An 18,107-nucleotide genomic window follows, 5' to 3' on the forward strand; every position below is an offset into this window, starting at 1 on the left:
TCCGTTTCACACCTACATCTCTATTCTCTGCAGCCAGGAAAGGTTCACTGGTTTGGGGGGGGGGGGGTTGGTTTTTCTTTTTTCTTTTCTTTTTCTTTTTTTTCTTTTTTTTTTTTTGGTGTGGACCATTTTTAAAGTCTTTATTGAATTTGTTACAATATTGCTTCTGTTTTATGTTTTTGTTTTTTTGCCCTGAGGCATATGGGATCTTAGCTTCCCAAACAGGGATTGAACCCCCACCCCCTGCGTTGGAAGGCGAAGTCTTAACCACTGGACCACCAGGGAGGCCCCAAGGTGCACAGTTCTAAGGACTGTGTCATTATATTGGGCTTACCTGGATAATCTAGGATAATCTTCCTACCTCAAGGATTTTAACCTTCATCACATCTGCAAAGTCCCTTTTGCCACCTACCATAACATATTCCTGGGTTCCAGAACATAGGAACATGGACGTTTGTAAGGGGGCCATTGTTCTGCCTACCACAAGTGCAAGGTACTGTGCCTAGCTCTCTTTGTAAGCCCTTAGTAAGTGGCGATCATTCAAGGCCCTCGGTACTCCAGGAAATTGCAAGCTGAAGATGTGACCCCTGGGCACAAGTAATTTAAAGCCTGGTGGGAAAATGAGAGGGGTGAGGACAGAAATGATTCTGATCTAGAAAGAGTGACCAGAGTCACGTGTGGGGTTTCAACCAAGTGCCATGGGAAAGTGAGAGGCCTCAGGTCAGTAAGTGGTCTGGCAAGTTTGAACAGAGTAAATGTGTCAATAATGTATTTAAGTGCAGAACCTAGAAAGAAATGAGGTTCAACTCAGATGAGAATCTTTATAGGACAGTGGGTAAGAGGGAAGAAGAAGGCAGAGGAAAAGCCTCTTCTGACTAGAGAGCCAGAGAATTAGATTTGTTCATATCTCTCGATTCTTCCCACTAGTCCCATTGGACTCACCTGTTCATTATGCTACAGAATGTGCCAGGCACTGCCCCTGGCCTAAGGGATACAGTGAGCACAGCACACAGTGGCCACTTTCTCACGGCTCAGTGTGGTGAAGCAAATAACCATGTCAACACAGAGCCATGACTCAGTGTGACAGTAGGAGCCCACAGTAAGGATGTACCTCCTTCCCAGACTTACAGGTTGGGGAAGATATCTTGAGGGAAGTGCCGATAAACTGAGACATGAAGAGTGAGTTCATCAGGATGCTCTGGGTCACAAGTAACAGCCCAACTCAAGTGACCTTAAACAATAATGAGCAGACGGGCTCCTGACTGGAAGCCAGAAGTAGGGTAGGCATCAGGGTTGGTCACTCGGGTCACTCTGGCTCCATTTTTCTGTGATTCCCTTGGCTGGTCTTTCCTTTCTATGTTTATTTCACTGTCAGGCTGGCTACCCTCATGGTTACAATTCTGGGAGTCACATTAGGACACCCAGCATCCAGAGAAAGAAAGACATCTTTTTCATAGACTCTCTTCCGAAAATGAGAAAACTCCTTTTCCGCATATTCCCAGCGAGTGGCCCCCTTGCATCCAAATGGGGTCACAGGCTCATTTCTGAGCTAGTCCCTGTGTCCAAGTGAATGCCGTGTCCAATTTGGCTTAGATCTAAATTCCTGAACCTATCACTGTGGGAAGGACAATGAACTTACACATGGTCTGATTTGGGCTGGGCAGATGATGAAGTGAAAATCAAAGTGCCATTAGGAATGAGGGAGGGTGAGGGAAAGAAAGAACGGAATGTAGGAATGGAAGTGGCTTGTTCTCTCCTTCTCCGAGAGAAGGAGAGAACAAGAAGACTCATTTCTGTGACTTCATACCTTCTGCTTTTCATGAATTCTGTTTCCTTGTAATTCTAGCTGTGCCGTTGCTTCTCTGTGCATGCTTTCAACCTCAGCATCTGTCATTAACTGCCTCACTTCTCCGTGTTTCTTAATTCAAATCCCCAAGCTTAATTTACCTTACTACCCCAGGCTCCATCTACTTGAAGTAAGCTCCAGAAGATCAGGGACTTTGTTTTGTATACTGCTGTACCCTAGCATCTCAACAGTACCTGGCGTGCAGTAAGCACTCGATAAGTTAAATATGTGCCAAATGAATGAAAGATCAGCCTTCTAGCTAACTGGCTGCCTTTCAGTCAGCTGCTCCTCTGGCCAAAGTGGCTGAGGGGATGTCCCTTGAAGAGACTATTGACATGTCCCCTCTAGTGGTAGGAGCAGAAATTTGTTTGGATATAACTTCTACTACTGTTATCTGAACTTCAGTTTACTCTTCTGCAAAATAGGATCAGGGAAATCTGCCCTTTATGGCTCAGAGGGGTTCAGTATCAAGAGAGATCATGAATATGAAAGTACTTTATATATTGTAAAATGCCAGGCAGTTTAATTCAATCCTGGTCACTCACACACACCTGGAAAACACTGAGGACGGAAAGGCTATTTTACCTGTTCACTTCCACTTCTTGATGTTGAGTTCTGCAGGAGAACCTCTAACTGGCTCTCTTCTTGTCCCTCTCCATTTGCTCCCCCAGGGTCACTCAGGATGTGTCAACTGTCTGGAGTGGAATGAGAAAGGAGAGTAAGTATGAGCTCCCGCACCTAGGGGGTGCTGGAGAAGGGTGCGGGGAGATTGGGAGAAGGGGACTTGCCTTCCTCTGCAGATCTGAGGAGAAGAGGGGGCGCGGGAGAGGAGGCTGCTGCTCTCTGCTGTGCACTTAAGTTTAGTTCATCATTATGAATACACAGTTAAACAGTGGATCCCAGGTAGATGGAAGGTTGGATGACTTTCCAGAGCTGCTTTTTTAATAAGTTAATGCATTTAAGGAATAATGAGAAAGTCTCAGGACAAAATAGAAGAGAATCAATCACTGTTTAAAAGATAACTATATTCTGTGACATCTCCTGTTCTTCAAGTTCTGTGTGGCCTCAGTCCTTATCAACTGGGAAACATGAGATGGAGGAAGGGGGGCCCAGGAATTTGTGGAGAGGTCAGAACTGTTCCTTCTCTCTGCTTGCAGCTTGCTGGCCTCTGGTTCTGATGACCAGCACACAATTGTGTGGGACCCGCTGCACCACAAGAAGCTGCTTTCCATGCACACAGGACACACTGCAAATATCTTTTCTGTCAAGGTGAGCAGGATAAGCCACAAAGCAAGTGAATGGTGTGACTGGGCTGTGTACATGATCGTGTTTGCATTTGTGTGTCCCATGTACCCCTTGGGTCACAGACATCTTTGTGATCTGAGTATCTGCTGGTGATTCCTGAAACTCCATCTCTTTCCCATGCTCTGCTTCCTCTCTTAGAGCCAAGAGGCCAGTTCCAAATGAATTCATACCTATGTGAGTGGTGATGATGGGAGGTATGGTTCTGAGCATGAACTTTGATAGCAGGCAGACCTGTGTTTGACTCCCTTATATGCTTCTTGGAAGCTGTGTGGACTGGGCAAATCACCCGACCTCTCTGAGCCTGTTTACCCATCTGTAAAAAGGAAGTAGCTAAGGAAAATCCCCCACATTCATGAGTAAATGAGTCAATAATGATTTAACTAAAAAAGGAAGTAGTAATCCACAGGGTTGCTGTTACAGTTCAATGAGATGATTGATTAAAAAAAAAAAAAGCACCTGTCACAGGTGATTTTAGCTATTCTACTTTTTATAGAAAATGAGTCTGCTGATTGTTGGTGGAGGGAAGTTTACCTAAGAGGAGGGGAGGGAGGGGACTTACAAGTGTCTTTAGAGCTCTGAAGACCTGTTATGTGAAAGTGACATGAAACTTGTCGCTTTTGGTCCCAGAGAACAGACCTGAGACTGACTAGTGACTGTAAGTTTTCAGAAGCCTGATGAAGGAAAGATTTGTCTAATGCTTAGAGCTATTTGAAAAAGGTAAAATGGGCCTTCTGAGGATGTAGTAAATGTCCTAGCACTGAGGTATTCCTCACTGGGAACTTTTATCTGCCAGGTTGAAGGTTGAAAGAAATGACCTTTAAGGACCTTTCCAGCTCTGAAATTCTGTAATGGTTGTATGTGAGAGTGAGGCTGTCCTTTGGAAAGCCTCACTAATCTAAGAAATATTTCCTTAATTAATATCAAGATAAATTATAAGATACCTAAAGAAGAAGATAGATTCAAGAGCTCAAAACCAACTTATTTCCCTAATCAGAGTTTCTTTCCCAAGCTCTGATTCTCATCTCCTGTTCCAGAGACCAATCCTAGATGAATTTCTGAGATTTGAGAGACAGAACAATGTTGATTCACCTCTTGCATGATGAACAGAGACTGCTTTCCTCCCCTGAAAATTGTTAAGTCCAGTTTAAATCTGTAGGGTCAGATCTGGGGAAGGGACCTAAGCATCATGGAACACAAAATGTTGAATTCAGAGACCGGAATTGGACAATGGCCTTGATACTCCCTAATAGTAAGACCTTGGGCAAGGCACTTATATTCACAGATCCTCAGCCTCCTCTCCTGTTATAAAAAGGTGTAGAAAAGTGTTCCTCTCTCTTCTGGTAATTAAACACCACAGATCTATTTATTTAACCCACGAGCTCCCCCTGGTGGCATGTATAGTGTGGGACGAGTATGGGAACAGCCACAGGCTCTTCCCAAGGGTTCTCCTGTTTATTTCCGTTGTGGGTGGAGTATATGTTGTCTCCAGACAGGGGTAAAGACTACTAGTTGTCCCTAAAAATGAGAAAAGTCCATCTGTTTCATTTAGTCTTTGTCCTGTTGAGCTATTAGAGAAGTGTATATGGAAAGAGTGAATTGTTAGTTTAAGTCAAGTGGGACTTTAGCTGTTTGAATGCGGAAAATGTCAACACCACCGCCTTCCCAGCACCCTTTCAGCCTTGTGTTGTAGATTGGTAGAAACTTTTCAACTAGAAAAAAAGATAATTCAGTCTTCTAAACTTAAGAAAGAAGAACTCAACTAACACACCCAGATATTTTTCTTCCTCAACACTAGGTGTTAGAACTGAATGTTTTTAAAATTATTAATCAAGGGACTTCCTAGGTGGCACAGTAGTTAAGAATCTGCCTGCCAATGCAGGGGACACGAGCCCTGCTCTGAGAAGATTCCACACGCCATGAAGCAACTAAGCCCGTGAGCCACAGCTGTTGAGCCCATGTGCCGCAACTGCTGAACCCCATGCACCTAGAGCCTGAGCTCCGCAACAAGAGAAGCCACTACAACGAGGAGCCGTGCACCACAATGAAGAGTAGCCTCAGCTCGCATCAACTAGAGAAAGCCCGTGTGCAGCAACGAAGACCCAATGCAGCCAATAAATAAAATAAATAAATCAATTAATTTAAAAAATTATTAATCAAAATTATGTTTGTGGCTATTTTGCCCTTGCCATATGTGATCTGGAATATTTTGTTCTCAACTTCATCAGAATGACGGAGTTGTCCTTCTGCATAATGGCCACATAGAGGTATATTCTTTTGATGCTCAGCCCTTTCCCAAGGTCTGACTTTTGAGCCATTTCCAGCACTTGCCATTATAAGGAGTGCTACTTGGAGTATTTCTGCACAGGTCCCTTTTTTCTTTTAGAATTATTTCTCAGAAGTGGAAGTTTTAGGTCAAAAGATAGAAATAATTTTTATCTTTGTTACCTATTGCCAGATTGTTCTCCAGAAATATTTGAACCAGTTTAAAACACCCACTCCCTTAAAACGCTGAAAGTTCTTTTCATTTTAAGACTAATTTATTACTTAACCTCCAGGTTATTAGATAGTCATCATGAGGCATATAGGAGCCAGACAGACTTGAGTTCGAATTGACAGTCCTGCTGAATGTTGGTGCTGAACCTCAATTTTTAATGGGGTTATTGTAAGTATTAAGAAGATAAATTACCTACTCAGTGTCTAGCACATGGTAAATGCTTAGTAAATGGTCAGAGCTATAATTGTCATCTCTTCAGCTCTTACCTGGAGAAGAATCAGAGGGAGAGGTTTTCTTAGGTAGTCCAGCATGGCATAGGTCAGGACCACTCTGGCAAAATAAGGGTGTACATCCTGATTTTGACCTTTAGGCTTACAGGCTGATGCTCAAGATCCAAAGTTTTATTCGTGGATTGTCTTGGATGGGCTTGTTTTCTTATCTGACATGGAGAGGGAGAAAAGGGAGCTAACAACATCCAGGCTAGTCTCCTTCTGTGGCCGCCACCTGCCAACCTCCTCTTCCATCTCTCCCAAGCAGTTCCTGCCTCACGCCGGGGACCGCATCTTGATCACAGGGGCGGCTGACTCCAAGGTGCATGTCCACGACCTGACAGTAAAGGAGACAATCCACATGTTTGGAGACCACACAAACCGGGTGAAACGCATCGCCACGGCTCCCATGTGGCCCAACACGTTCTGGAGTGCTGCTGAGGATGGGCTTATCCGGTGAGGGCCTGAGGCAGGGAGTGAGGCCTGTGCCTCCCCTGCTCCCACTGCACGTCAGTTCCCCCATCCCATCTGCCCTGCTGCTTCCTTCTGCAGGCCTGGCTCCTTCCCTGCAACAGAGTTCCCGCCTCATTTGTCTGCCCAGCACAGTTATCAGTGGACAGACTCAGCTGGGGGTATTCACTTACCCTGTTCTTCACCTTCGCCACTTCTTATTCTCTCCTGAGCTACATTCAAGCCCACTGGCTTTCTCACCACCTTATCTGTTGTTGTTTTATTTTATTTACTTGATGGTTTACTTTTTTGTCTGTGTCCCTCACTGAGTAGTAAACTCTCTCAGCATTTTCTCTGTCTTGTCCATGTCTTTCTTGCCCTTGGTTGTGTCCCTAGAGCCCAGCACAGTGCCTGGCACATAGAGGCACTTGATACATTTCCCTTGCTCAATGGGCATATTCCTGGGAGGGGGATAGCCAACTAGAAATGGTTAAGTGGACTCCCCCTTTTCATTGGCCTATATTGTCACACCTTTGCCTCTACTTCCCTTCTTAAAATGGTCTCATTGCCTTTCTTTAACTCCTTTCTTCAGATATAACCTTAGAACTTTTCCCTTATCTCTGCAATCTGCTTTAATTGCCTTCCTTGAGATCCTATGGGACTTTGTGCCCTCTTCCCTGTTACAAAGGAGGAGGGTATCTAAGTCGTGCATGAATTAGAACTCAGACAGACCAAGTCAAGTCCTACCTCTGTCACTCAGTGTCTGGGGCAAGTCACTTCACCCCTGGACCTCAGTTTCCTCATCTATAAAATGGGAATTATCATAGTATCTCTTTTGTTGGCCTAAGCATTAAAAATGAGATAGTGCCTATAAAACTTTAGCATAGTTCTTAGCAGACAGAATGCACTTGGTCGGTGGTGGGTCCAACTCTTTGTTGGGCTTGTTGACCTTGACTGACTAGACTGTGCCAGGACAGCAGGTAGAGGCTATGCATCTAGGGCATGAGGCAGGAGCCTAAGCACTTAGGAGCAGGCACAGTCAGGGGAGGAGTCCTAGCAGAAGGTGAATGCAAGCTGACCTTCCAGAACAGACAGGATTTGGATGGGCAAGGAAAAGCAGAGAGGACTCCCCAGCTTAAGCAGAGTTTGTGAAGGCAGGGGTAAATGTGCCACATACAGGACACAGTTCTGAGGTTGTAACTGACCCACTTAGAAAACTGAGGAGCAAGGTTGGAGAGGTATGAGGTATGTGAAATCACATCTTGAGAACCAGACTGAGGAGTTTGATAGACATAAACTAAAAGTAAACTCATGCTAAAAGTATTGAGGAATCTCTGCAATTTTTTGAGCAAGAAAGTGATGTAATAAAAAAACTATTTTAGGAAGAGCAATCTGGTGAGGATGGCTTAGAAAGACAAGCGAACAATGAAGAAATTATTGCAGATGTTTAGGCAGAGTTGGGTGAGCACATGAATGATGCCTTCCCCATTCTCTGGATGTGCCTGTGTCCCAGCAGCAAAGCAGTTCCCCAGTAGGAGCGTGCTGGTGCTGGGTGGATGTTCCGGCATGACCTTTACCACTCAGATGGGACTTGGGCTTATCCTGGCCATTGGTGTTTCTAAGTAGCTAAGTGATCTCCAGATTCTCTTTTCTGTCACCCCTATACTTCTTTTGTTTCCTGCAAGAAACTAGGTTAAGAATAGAATTAAGAATTAGAATCAAGTTGCAGAATAGAGTGGTTAAAATGCTGTCTTTCCAGTTTTGCACTATCTTAGCGCTGCACTTACTGCAGTGCCGTCCAGGCAAGTTATTTAGCGTCTTTGAACTTCTAGTGGTAGGAATAGTGTGAGAATTTAATTAGATAATACATGTGTAACACTTGGGGACAATACTGGACACAAAGCAGTTTCTCAGTAAGTGTTAGTAGTCACTAGTAATAGTACTTAGTAGCGATAATATTGATATCTGTTCGGAAAAATAAAAGAGTTTTAGTAGTATTACCTTAAGGAGTTATGTTAGAATAAAACAGAAATGTGTGAGAAGTCCACTACAGATGCCTGGCACACAGTGGGCACTCAAGAAATGGGAGTGGTTTTTGACATTATTTACAAACAGGTTTAAAGCCCCTCCCAATTCCTTTGCATTTGAGGCCTCTGCGTCTCCCCTGCCTTCCACTCACTGACGCAACCCCCAATCCCTTCACTGTGTCCTCTCTCACAGCCAGTATGACCTTCGAGAGAACAGCAAACACTCGGAGGTGCTGATTGACCTGACAGAGTACTGTGGCCAGCTGGTGGAGGCCAAGTGCCTCACTGTCAACCCCCAGGACAACAACTGCCTGGCAGTGGGGGCCAGCGGGCCTTTTGTGAGGCTCTACGACATTCGCATGATCCATAACCACAGGTATGCATGGCACATCCTCCCGTGGGCAGGTCCCTGGGACCCCGCCGCCCCATTCCCTTGTTGCCATGCCCTCTTTTTTTGTGAGGTGGGTTGTTTTTGGTTTTGGCTTTGGTTTTTTTGGTTGCACCAGGTCTTAGTTGTAGCAAGTGGGCTCCTTAGTTGTGGCATGCAAACTCTTAGTCGTGGCATGCATGTGGGATCTAGTTCCCTGACCAGGGATCGAACCTGGGCCCCCTGCCTTGGGAGCGTGGAGTCTTATCCACTGTGCCAGCCGGGAAGTCCGTGAGGTGGGTCTTTTTAATTTTGTGATTATTTTAAAAAATTTAATCCATGCTTGTTTGGGGAAATATGAAAAGTATATTAAAGAAATTACCCGTATTCCATCACCTGGAAGAAATCACTGTGTATAATATTTTCTTCTTGTGCTTTCACTGTCAGTGTATAGAACAGAATTATAATCTTATACATGTAATTCCTTTATTTGTACATATAATTTTACTTTATTTTTTTTAAAACAAAAGTAGAATTCACTCAGAACCTCCACAGAAATCCCAGACCTGAGTGGCTCTGCCAGCCTGGGTTTTCAGTGGACTCCTACAACAAGTGCAGAAACTTCTGGCCTGCATTACTTTCATTTGTGGATTTGGGTGACCACTGTTGGCTCTTCTCACTACATGACCTAGAGTGGGCCTTGAGCTTTTAGCTTCCTCATCTGTAAAATGGGAGTAACAGGGTGGCCATGAACCTTGCAAGACAAGTAGGCAGGACCTACTTATAAAGCACTGTAATGTATGTGTCCACAGCTGTCTAGTTGGTGGACCTTTGGGGGTGCTGAGGTAAGGAAGAAAGGTACCTCCTCCTGTATCTCTCCAGGGGTATAAACTTCAGTTTTTCTCTAGGAAGTGTGGTGTGGTCTAGCCAGGAGTCGTGTTAGGCATTATAACCTATATGGTTTGCCTTCCCACCAGAAAGAGCATGAAGCAGAGCCCTTCAGCAGGTGTGCACACCTTCTGCGACCGGCAGAAGCCCCTTCCGGATGGTGCAGCCCAGTATTACGTAGCAGGTAGGGCTCAGCCCGACTCTGGCCCTCAACTCTTGGCTGGGTGCTGATTGTCTCTGGGGCAGTGCACGGAGGCGGCACGGCATGGTGACCAAGAACCAAGGGGTTTAGGATCAGACAGACCTAGGCTTTAATCCTGACTGCCATTGACCAGCTATCATGTGACCTTTGGCAAATTACTTACCCTTGAGGAGTCTTAATTTCTTTTCTGTAAAATGGGGTTGTAATGACTCAGTGAGATAAAGCATATAACAGTTGGCCCAGTTCACATAGTGAGGGCTCAGCACTTGTCGCTGCTTTTCACATGAAGACAATCGTCATTGACGCGGCTGGCTCTTCACAGCCCCGGCCCCTTGTGGGAGGGGCTGGAAGCCTCGCACTAGGGTGACAGGGCTGTTCCTGCAGGTCACCTGCCAGTGAAGCTGCCTGACTACAACAACCGTCTCAGAGTGCTGGTTGCCACCTATGTGACCTTCAGCCCCAATGGCACAGAGCTGCTGGTCAACATGGGAGGAGAACAGGTATGGACGGCTGCCCAACATGGCCCTGCCCTCCCCCCCACCCCCGTATCCAGTAGCCAGGGCTGTGTACCCCACATCCACTACCATGAGGCAGACAAGAAGCCTAACTGTAAATGACATCACCATCAAATGTGGAAGTGCCGTGGCATTGTTGGAATTCCCAGAGAGGTGCTCTGGCCTTGAGCATACAGTTTAGAACTGACAGACTTGTCTTCAAATGCTGGCCTTTTGTTTACTGTGTACTTTGGCTTTGAACAACTCTCTTCATTTTCCTGAACCTTGGTTTCCTCATCTGCTATTTTCCTAGGAGGAAATCCTGGGGCTCAGAGCACGCAGCCAGGCTCTGGTTTAAGACCAGCTTTGGGAAGTGCTCTTTGATAATGGCAGGTTGCTAAACCTTCTACGTAAAGGTTCTCAGTCGGGATATTCAGTAAGCCTTGCATAAATTCATTTACCCCACAAACACTCACTGAATACTGACTCTCGGAGTAGCATTATCATAAACATGAGGGAGACAAATGTGGAGTATGATCCATGCTAGGCTGATGGAAGAGACATGGCAAGTGAAACTGTTGATGACATTTAAAGGCAAGGTATGATACAAGAGAAATGGGATGGAGACTACATGAGCCCCTGAGTTCAGAAGAGGGCTTTGGCTTCAGATTCTCAGCCATCACCTTGCTTAAAGGTAGCATAAGGATGAGTGGCGAGGCAGTCTAGCAGAGTGGTTCAGAGCCAGACAGACGTGGTCTTGGGTCCTGCCTGTGCCACCTTCTGCTTTTATGGCCCTGGATAAATTAATTAAGCTCTGAGCCTACATTTCTTCATCTGTAAAGGGGGTGATGATAATAGTACCTTTTCGTGGGGTAGTTTCTAGGATGAAATGAGGAAAGTCGTATAAAACACTTAGCAGAGGTCCTGGAGCAAAGTAAGAATTCAATAAATGTTAAGTAATAATGGTAATATTTACTGAGGAAAGTAACTAGCAGTGTTACTTTGGGCAAATTGCTTCTCTTCTCTGGGGCTTCTGTTTTCCCATCTATAACATTAGACCTCTGAGGACCTTGTGAACCTAATAAACATGTGATTCTAAGTAACGACAGTATTTCAAGCCATCCACCTGAAGGGCCAGGAACCAGGGAGATTTTCCTGCCTGAGCTTTGCTTCATAGAAACACCTCTCCTGCCTCCCTTGATGGTTCCTGCATAACATACAGCTGTGTTCCTGAGAGCCACCCTGGCCTCGCTCAGGCCCGGCCACATTCTTGCCTCACAGTGTCCATTCTTTTCCTGACCCCTGCACTCTAGGTCTATTTGTTTGACCTGACTTACAAGCAGCGGCCGTACACCTTCCTCTTGCCTAGAAAATGCCACTCCTCAGGGGGTAAGTTCTCCCTTCGAGTGTCCTTTAGGGCATCTCTGCCGGGGAGCGTGAGTGTGCACTGCCTCTGCTGAGGAGCCTGCCCCTTACCTGGCGCTGTGGCTGTGACCCTCCGGGAGGAGTAGATTCTCCGAAATAACACTGTACAGTAAGAAGTAAGGTGATATTAGGTCAGAGAGGTTTGTCAAAGGGGTTTGCATCACAGCCCTTTTCACTTCCCTCTGAAAAAGCAGGTTCTTTCCATGGCTTGGCTCTTGAGGACCTGAAGTAATTGTCCTTCCCTTCTTGCCCTGGACCAGTCTCCTCACTGATTTCTTCCTGGGGCCAACAGTTGATTTAGGCACCTCCTCACCCCCCACTCCCATGCCCATCCCCAGCTAATGCCAAGTTGAAGTTGTGTCCCTCTTCAACCAGCAGAGGGCGCACAGGCTCTCTTTATGTCCTTGCCTGCCTGTCTGTCAGAACTGGCTTTCTGGGAGTGAATCTACCCTGGGGGGATAACCCCACAATGGAACCATCAGACCCTGTGATGGAAGTTGGAGGGCCACCGAGGAGAAACGAGGACCTCTCCTAAGTTGTTGCTGTTCCTTTCTGCCCACCCCCTGCCAGAAGTTCAGAATGGCAAGATGTCCACCAGTGGTGTGTCCAACGGCGTGTCCAATGGCCTGCACCTTCACAGCAACGGCTTCCGGCTGCCAGAGAGCAGGGGACATGTCAGGTGAGGCCAGCCTGACTTTCCCAACCTTCCCAGCCCCAGTTACACCACACTGGACGGGAGGGATGGGCATGTCCTGTAAACCTTCCTCCTGACCCCCACCCAGGCATACACCCCAGAGTCAGGGGACTGGGGCAAAGAGGCTTCTTTAATGTGGCTAGTGGTCCCAATGCCACTTCTACATGGTAGGACTCCAGTCATGCCCAATCTGAAGCTCTGGATCCTTGGTACCAGTAGCTGGGGTCAGGACCCAAGGGCTAGCTCCTCTTAGCACGGGGCTCCCTCCTAAAGGGGTCCCACCCAGACGGGCCTCCCCCATTGTATTTTCTCCATTCATAGCATCTTGTAGTCTCTGTCCCTGCCAGGCCCTGTGCTGAGCTTTGGATAATGAGGTGCCCAGATCCTCTAGCCCTTGAGAGAAACGTAATTATCTATACAGAGACCCACGGGAGGCACTAGGGTGGTAACAAAGTTCAGCTCAGCATGGAGACCAGAGGTGTCAGCTGCTTTCGTGCCCAGGAGTTTAAGAATTCCCTTAAACCTGTCCAGGACAGCTTCATTTCTGCCTCTCTGGTTTTTTTCACTGGCTCAGAGCATCTGGAATTGTGACCATTACCTATCACAATAACCAGGCCAAGGATAGGAGTGGTGCCCTCTTTTAGATGACAGTGCAGATCCCAGGGACCAAGAAAACCAGAGTGGCCTTCAGGCAGGGCTACAGACTTCCTGAGAGACTCCCATGACCTTCTTTGTTTGGCCTGACTTGGCTCTTCTTCCCCCACAGCCCCCAAGTAGAGCTGCCTCCATACCTGGAGCGTGTGAAACAGCAAGCCAATGAGGCTTTTGCCTGCCAGCAGTGGACCCAGGCCATTCAGCTTTATAGCAAGGCCGTGCAGAGGGCCCCTCACAATGCCATGCTCTATGGGAACCGAGCTGCTGCCTATATGAAGCGCAAGTGGTAAGTGGGCCTGATGGAACCAAGTTGCTGAGGCATCCAGGGAGGTAGCAGGGACATCCTGCTGCCTCTTAGAGCTTCTTAGGCCCAGGCCTCTCCTCCCCACCTCCAGGTTAGTGGTGGAGGCACCTGACCCATTAGTTAGGAAGCCTCAAACACCAAGAAAGCTCACAGTTGAGTGGAACATGTTCACAAGCAGCTTCAACATGGTGCTCTGTTAGAAAGTGCTGTGACCACTGGAAGTAGGAATTGGGAAAATGATTAATCCCAACTCTTGGAGAATTGCGTCTTGCATTGGACTTTGAAGCAGCAGTAGAATCTTGCTAAGTGGAAATGAGGCATTTGGTGAATTCAGTTAGTATCTGTTTGAAATGATTCTACAGCTTCTTGACCTTGGGGCTTGCTTTCCTATGCTCTTGGACCCTTTGGACCAAGCACAAACAAGATCCTAGACATCTGAAACTGGCTATGGGTCTTGCTGAGTTGTAGTGGCTGGTGGTGAGGGGTAGGTCCATATCCTGAAGAACCCTTTATCTTTGGAGACCATCAGGGCCCCCAGCCCTCTGCCTGCAGCACCAGCAGGCAAGCAGGCAGGCAGACCCCATCCCCCAGCCAGGGCCAGGACGGGAGATGGATAAAGCTGGGCCCACAGCCATTTCTGCTCCGTCTGGCATCCGTCGGCTCTGCCCAGACAGACAGGCCAGCTGGTGTGCCATCGTCTGGCTGCAACTAGGCAGGCCAGAGAGGGAAGCTTAAGAAACCCACCCAAGTCAGCAGGATGGTGGGTGGGGGTTTGGGGAATGCTGCCCCCACAGGCCTTAGCTCAGGCATCAGGAGTTTGCCAAGGGCTCAGATGGCAGCCAACCCCAGGAGATGACTGTTTGGGGGCCATCCTGAGGTGTGTTGCTCCTCTTTCTGAGTAGGTGGATAGAATACAGTGGTGTTCATCCAGGCTCTAGGCTGAGAGCTATGTCACTCCTGCATTCTTGCTAAGAGAGACTGATGATTTCCCAGTCCATGGGTACCCTCAACATGTTCTCTGAATTCCTACTATGCACTAGGAACTAGGGACACAAAGTTCTGTCACTCTGAGTTCCTGTGCTCCAGAGTGCCCAGCCTCTGGACAGGGGATAAAGACATGGACATGCTTCATCACTGAAGAGGCAGGAAGCAGTAAGTCTTTGAATGGTCAGGTGAAGTGCTGTGGGCATCAAGAAAAGTTAGGTCACTTTAACTGGGGATCAGGGAAGCACCAGGAAGATGTGATGTCTGAATGGGCTTTCAGTGTGGGCAGGCTTAGACAGGAGATGAAAGGAGGAGGGGACTGTGGGGGAAGGACATTCCCAGGGAGATGAAATGGTGTGAACAAAGATGTGGGGGTGGGGGACTGACTGAAGAGCTTGTTTGCAGAACAACAAATCCATTTGGCTGGAGCAGAGGGTTCGGAAAGGGACTGGCAGGAGATGAGTCTGTGAGGTAGCCTGGGGCCAGCCTGGGAAGGACTTGGAATGCAGAGCGGTGGCGTTTTGGCCTCGATTCAGTGGATGATGGGCAGCTACTGAAGAGCTGAGCAGGAGAGGGATGTGCTGAGGGCTGTCTTTTCAGGGAGATTGATCTGGCAGTAAGTCTGGATGGGTGAGCCCTGGGGCCAGCCTGCTCTCTCCCCAGCCCCACATGCCTGCCAGTGACCCCTAGAATGTCACATTCTGTCCCAGGCCAGTCTCCCCAGGGCTGCCATCTGCTCCTGGGTGCAGTGGGAGCTGTCACCCTCTGGCTCCTGGCTGCTCTCTGGTCTGGCTCTCCCCAGGAGCTCTGAGGGGCACCTTGCAGGCGGTAATTGGGTTTCCAAACAGCGCCTGCTCCTTCGTCACAGCCACTCGTTCTGACGCAGGCCATGCTACCGAAGCACTCTGTCTCCTGCCTGCCCCCTCACTGGCTGAGCTTCTTGTTCCTGGTCTGAGCACGGCTGCTCCAGGGACCGGATGCTCCCTCTAAGTGCTGTAGGAGAGGGGGGTTGTGAGGCCCGCTCCCATGTCAGGCCTGCTCTGGCCCCATGCAGGAGAGTTGTGAGCTATGCCTTGGTAGAAGGGCCGTCAGCTCTAGGGAGTGCTGCTTAGCACAGCTGGGTCCTAGACCCACCTCAACCCAGCAGGAAAGAAACAAAACAAAACAACAGCTCCCAAAGGAGAATTGGTTCCTGTGACCCGCCTGGCTTTCCAGATGAGAGGTGGGAACTGGTCTGTGGAGCTGGGGGAATGTGTATTTTATATTCCGGCACAGGGTGGAAGGAAGGGCTTTTTCTTTGGCCCCTCCCCACCCCCCAAAACCATTCCCACGTCCCCATGTCCATGCTTCCGGGAGTTTGGAGAAGTTAGTGTGGATGATTTGGAGTTCCTGGTGTATAGCCGCCCCCTGCCATCAGCTTCCAGAGAACTGACTCTGCCAGACTGTCAGGCCCCATCCTCCAGCCCTGGGAGGTAGAGGCCACAGCTGCTGTGGATCAGTCAGCCAGGACAGAGGGGGGTCTGGCTGAGGGCTTGCTGCCTGCTGGTCAGACCCTGAGTCCCCAGCCTGGCACTTCTGGCGTCTCTGGACCACAGAATTGTCCTTGAGGGCCCCCTGCCTTGGACATGGCTTTGAAGGCCAGCCGGGGGGATCTGAGGTGGTGGATAGAGGAAGGGAGAAGGAGGGCTTGGGGAGCCTGAGGCGGGCAAGTTGCCAGGCCTTCTGCTGCAGAGCTGCGGGTGCCTGCGCTGAGTGGGTGCGCAGTTGCACTCTGTGTCCAGCAGAGGGCAGCCGGACACTGGTTTTTGCCTCACACCCGCCTCCCAACCTTTACCCTGCCAAGACCTCAGGGGTTTCTGGCTTGCCTCTTTAACATACTCTGTCTCCTGGGGAGCAAGGCCTGGGCTGAGTCAGGATTCTCTTCATCCCCAAGTACCCTTGCCCTGAGATCTCTCAAAGGTGGGCTGGGGTGGCCACAGGAAGCGAAGGAGACTGAATGGGGACTCCTTGCTTGCCATGTGGCCCCACCTCCAAGCCACATTCCCCTGCCTTCCCAGGGATGGTGACCACTACGATGCCCTGAGGGACTGCCTCAAGGCCATCTCCCTAAATCCATGCCACCTGAAGGCGCACTTCCGCCTGGCCCGATGCCTCTTTGAGCTCAAGTACGTGGCTGAGGCCCTGGAGTGCCTGGATGATTTCAAAGGGAAGTTCCCGGAGCAGGCCCACAGCAGCGCTTGTGATGCATTGGGACGCGACATCACGGCCGCCCTCTTCTCCAAAAATGACGGTGGTGAGTGGGCACTGAGGGGTTGCTGTCACTCTTTCTATTTGAGGTGCTATATGACATTCTGGAGAGGACATAGTTCTGAGATTGGAGAGGCCTGGACTCACATACTGATTGAGAAGCCATGTGACCTGGAGACAGTCGCTTGGTCTCTTTGAGACAAGGATTAGCAATAGCATGTTTAAGGCACCTGATATATTTCCCCCGGGACCCAGGATAGGAGCCAGCTGAGCCCAGTGTGCCTCGCAGGTCATTCTCTCCTGCTCACAGATAGGGCTGTTCCGTTCTGTTCAGGGTAGTTGGCTGGGGTGCACCTGCTCCAGTTTGCATAGGTGCAGAAGAGACAGCACCACAGGGCAGTAGAAATGCCTTGGGCACAGGTGTGGAGCCTCAGTTCCAGTCTCAGCTCTGCCATGTGAAACCATGTGACTTGGGCAAAGCGCAGCCTCTCTGAACCTGCTGCCGTATTTGCACAGAGAGCATTCGAGGCCCTGCCCAGCTCACCTGGGTAGCATTGGAGAATGAACTAGGTGATTGTGTGGTCAATAAACACAAGAGGGGAGCTCACTGAGGGCAGACATGGATCCTCCCTGTCTCCTTTCCAGTTTACTAACCTGGGTTGATACATTTGTCTGAATAGCACCAGGCACTGTTCTGGGTCCTGGGAATATATCTGGGAACAAACCAGGTGAGATTTCTGTATGCGTAAGTCTGTACCCTAGTGAAGAAGGCAAGCAATGAGGAAGAAACAAGAACACCTTTGGGACCTGATAGGGCGCAGCTGTTGGGGGGGCTTGATGGCAGTCTGGGGTTCTTGAGGAAGAGACATTCAGGCTGAGATCTTGAGGATGCAGAGGAAGAGTTAACTAGATGCAAAGTGTAGCTGTGGGAGGAAAAGGGTTCCTGACAGAGGGACCAGCACATGCCAAGGCCCTGAAGCAGGCAGGAACAAGGCACTAAGAAAACTGGTATGGTTTTACCCAAGGCACTTAACCGATCAGTACCTCAGTTGGGTCCATGATAACTCGTCTTCTAGAGAGGGAGGGCTTGGACCTTACTGCCTTCAGAGCTATGGATCTATTTAGAAAAAGCACCCCCTCAAGGCTCTCTTGGCATGCTTTACCCTCCCCTCCCTGCCTCTCACCTCCACAGAAACAGACTTTGGGTCTGTGCATCGTTGGGGCTTCCAGACATTATTCAGGGACCTAAGCCAAGCCCTCCTGGCATCAGAGGTCTCCTCTTGAACACCCTCAAGGGCAGGATCCAAAGATACTTCTTTCTCATAGTTGTTCCCAGTGTTCCAGGGAAGGGGTAGAGGCGGGTGGCCCTACATTGCTTACTACTCGGACCAAGAACAGGGTCAAAGGTGGGGGGAAAATGAGGGAGGAGAGAGAGGGACAGGACTCTCAGCTTTCCT

The 18,107-nt window shown here is 48.7% G+C and overlaps 1 protein-coding gene across 5 annotated transcripts in view; it reads left to right on the forward strand.

The window, feature by feature from the left end:
- The window catches only part of WDTC1 (WD and tetratricopeptide repeats 1), a 69,866-nt gene that overhangs the window by 47,057 nt on the left and 4,702 nt on the right, over positions 1–18,107 (forward strand). For 4 of the 5 annotated variants that reach the window (XM_057701661.1, XM_057701642.1, XM_057701651.1 and 1 more), the window contains exons 4-13: positions 2,518–2,564; positions 3,004–3,115; positions 6,180–6,370; positions 8,585–8,767; positions 9,736–9,830; positions 10,233–10,348; positions 11,656–11,731; positions 12,338–12,446; positions 13,228–13,401; positions 16,461–16,696. In XM_057701661.1, coding sequence (XP_057557644.1) covers positions 2,518–2,564; positions 3,004–3,115; positions 6,180–6,370; positions 8,585–8,767; positions 9,736–9,830; positions 10,233–10,348; positions 11,656–11,731; positions 12,338–12,446; positions 13,228–13,401; positions 16,461–16,696 — 1,339 coding nt within the window. The remainder of the gene's footprint in view (positions 1–2,517; positions 2,565–3,003; positions 3,116–6,179; positions 6,371–8,584; positions 8,768–9,735; positions 9,831–10,232; positions 10,349–11,655; positions 11,732–12,337; positions 12,447–13,227; positions 13,402–16,460; positions 16,697–18,107) is intronic. The other variant, XM_057701633.1, reaches the window with a different exon arrangement.

The sequence above is a fragment of the Hippopotamus amphibius genome, chromosome 1 (genome assembly GCF_030028045.1).
Source record: "Hippopotamus amphibius kiboko isolate mHipAmp2 chromosome 1, mHipAmp2.hap2, whole genome shotgun sequence".
Classification (NCBI taxonomy): Eukaryota; Metazoa; Chordata; class Mammalia; order Artiodactyla; family Hippopotamidae; genus Hippopotamus; species Hippopotamus amphibius.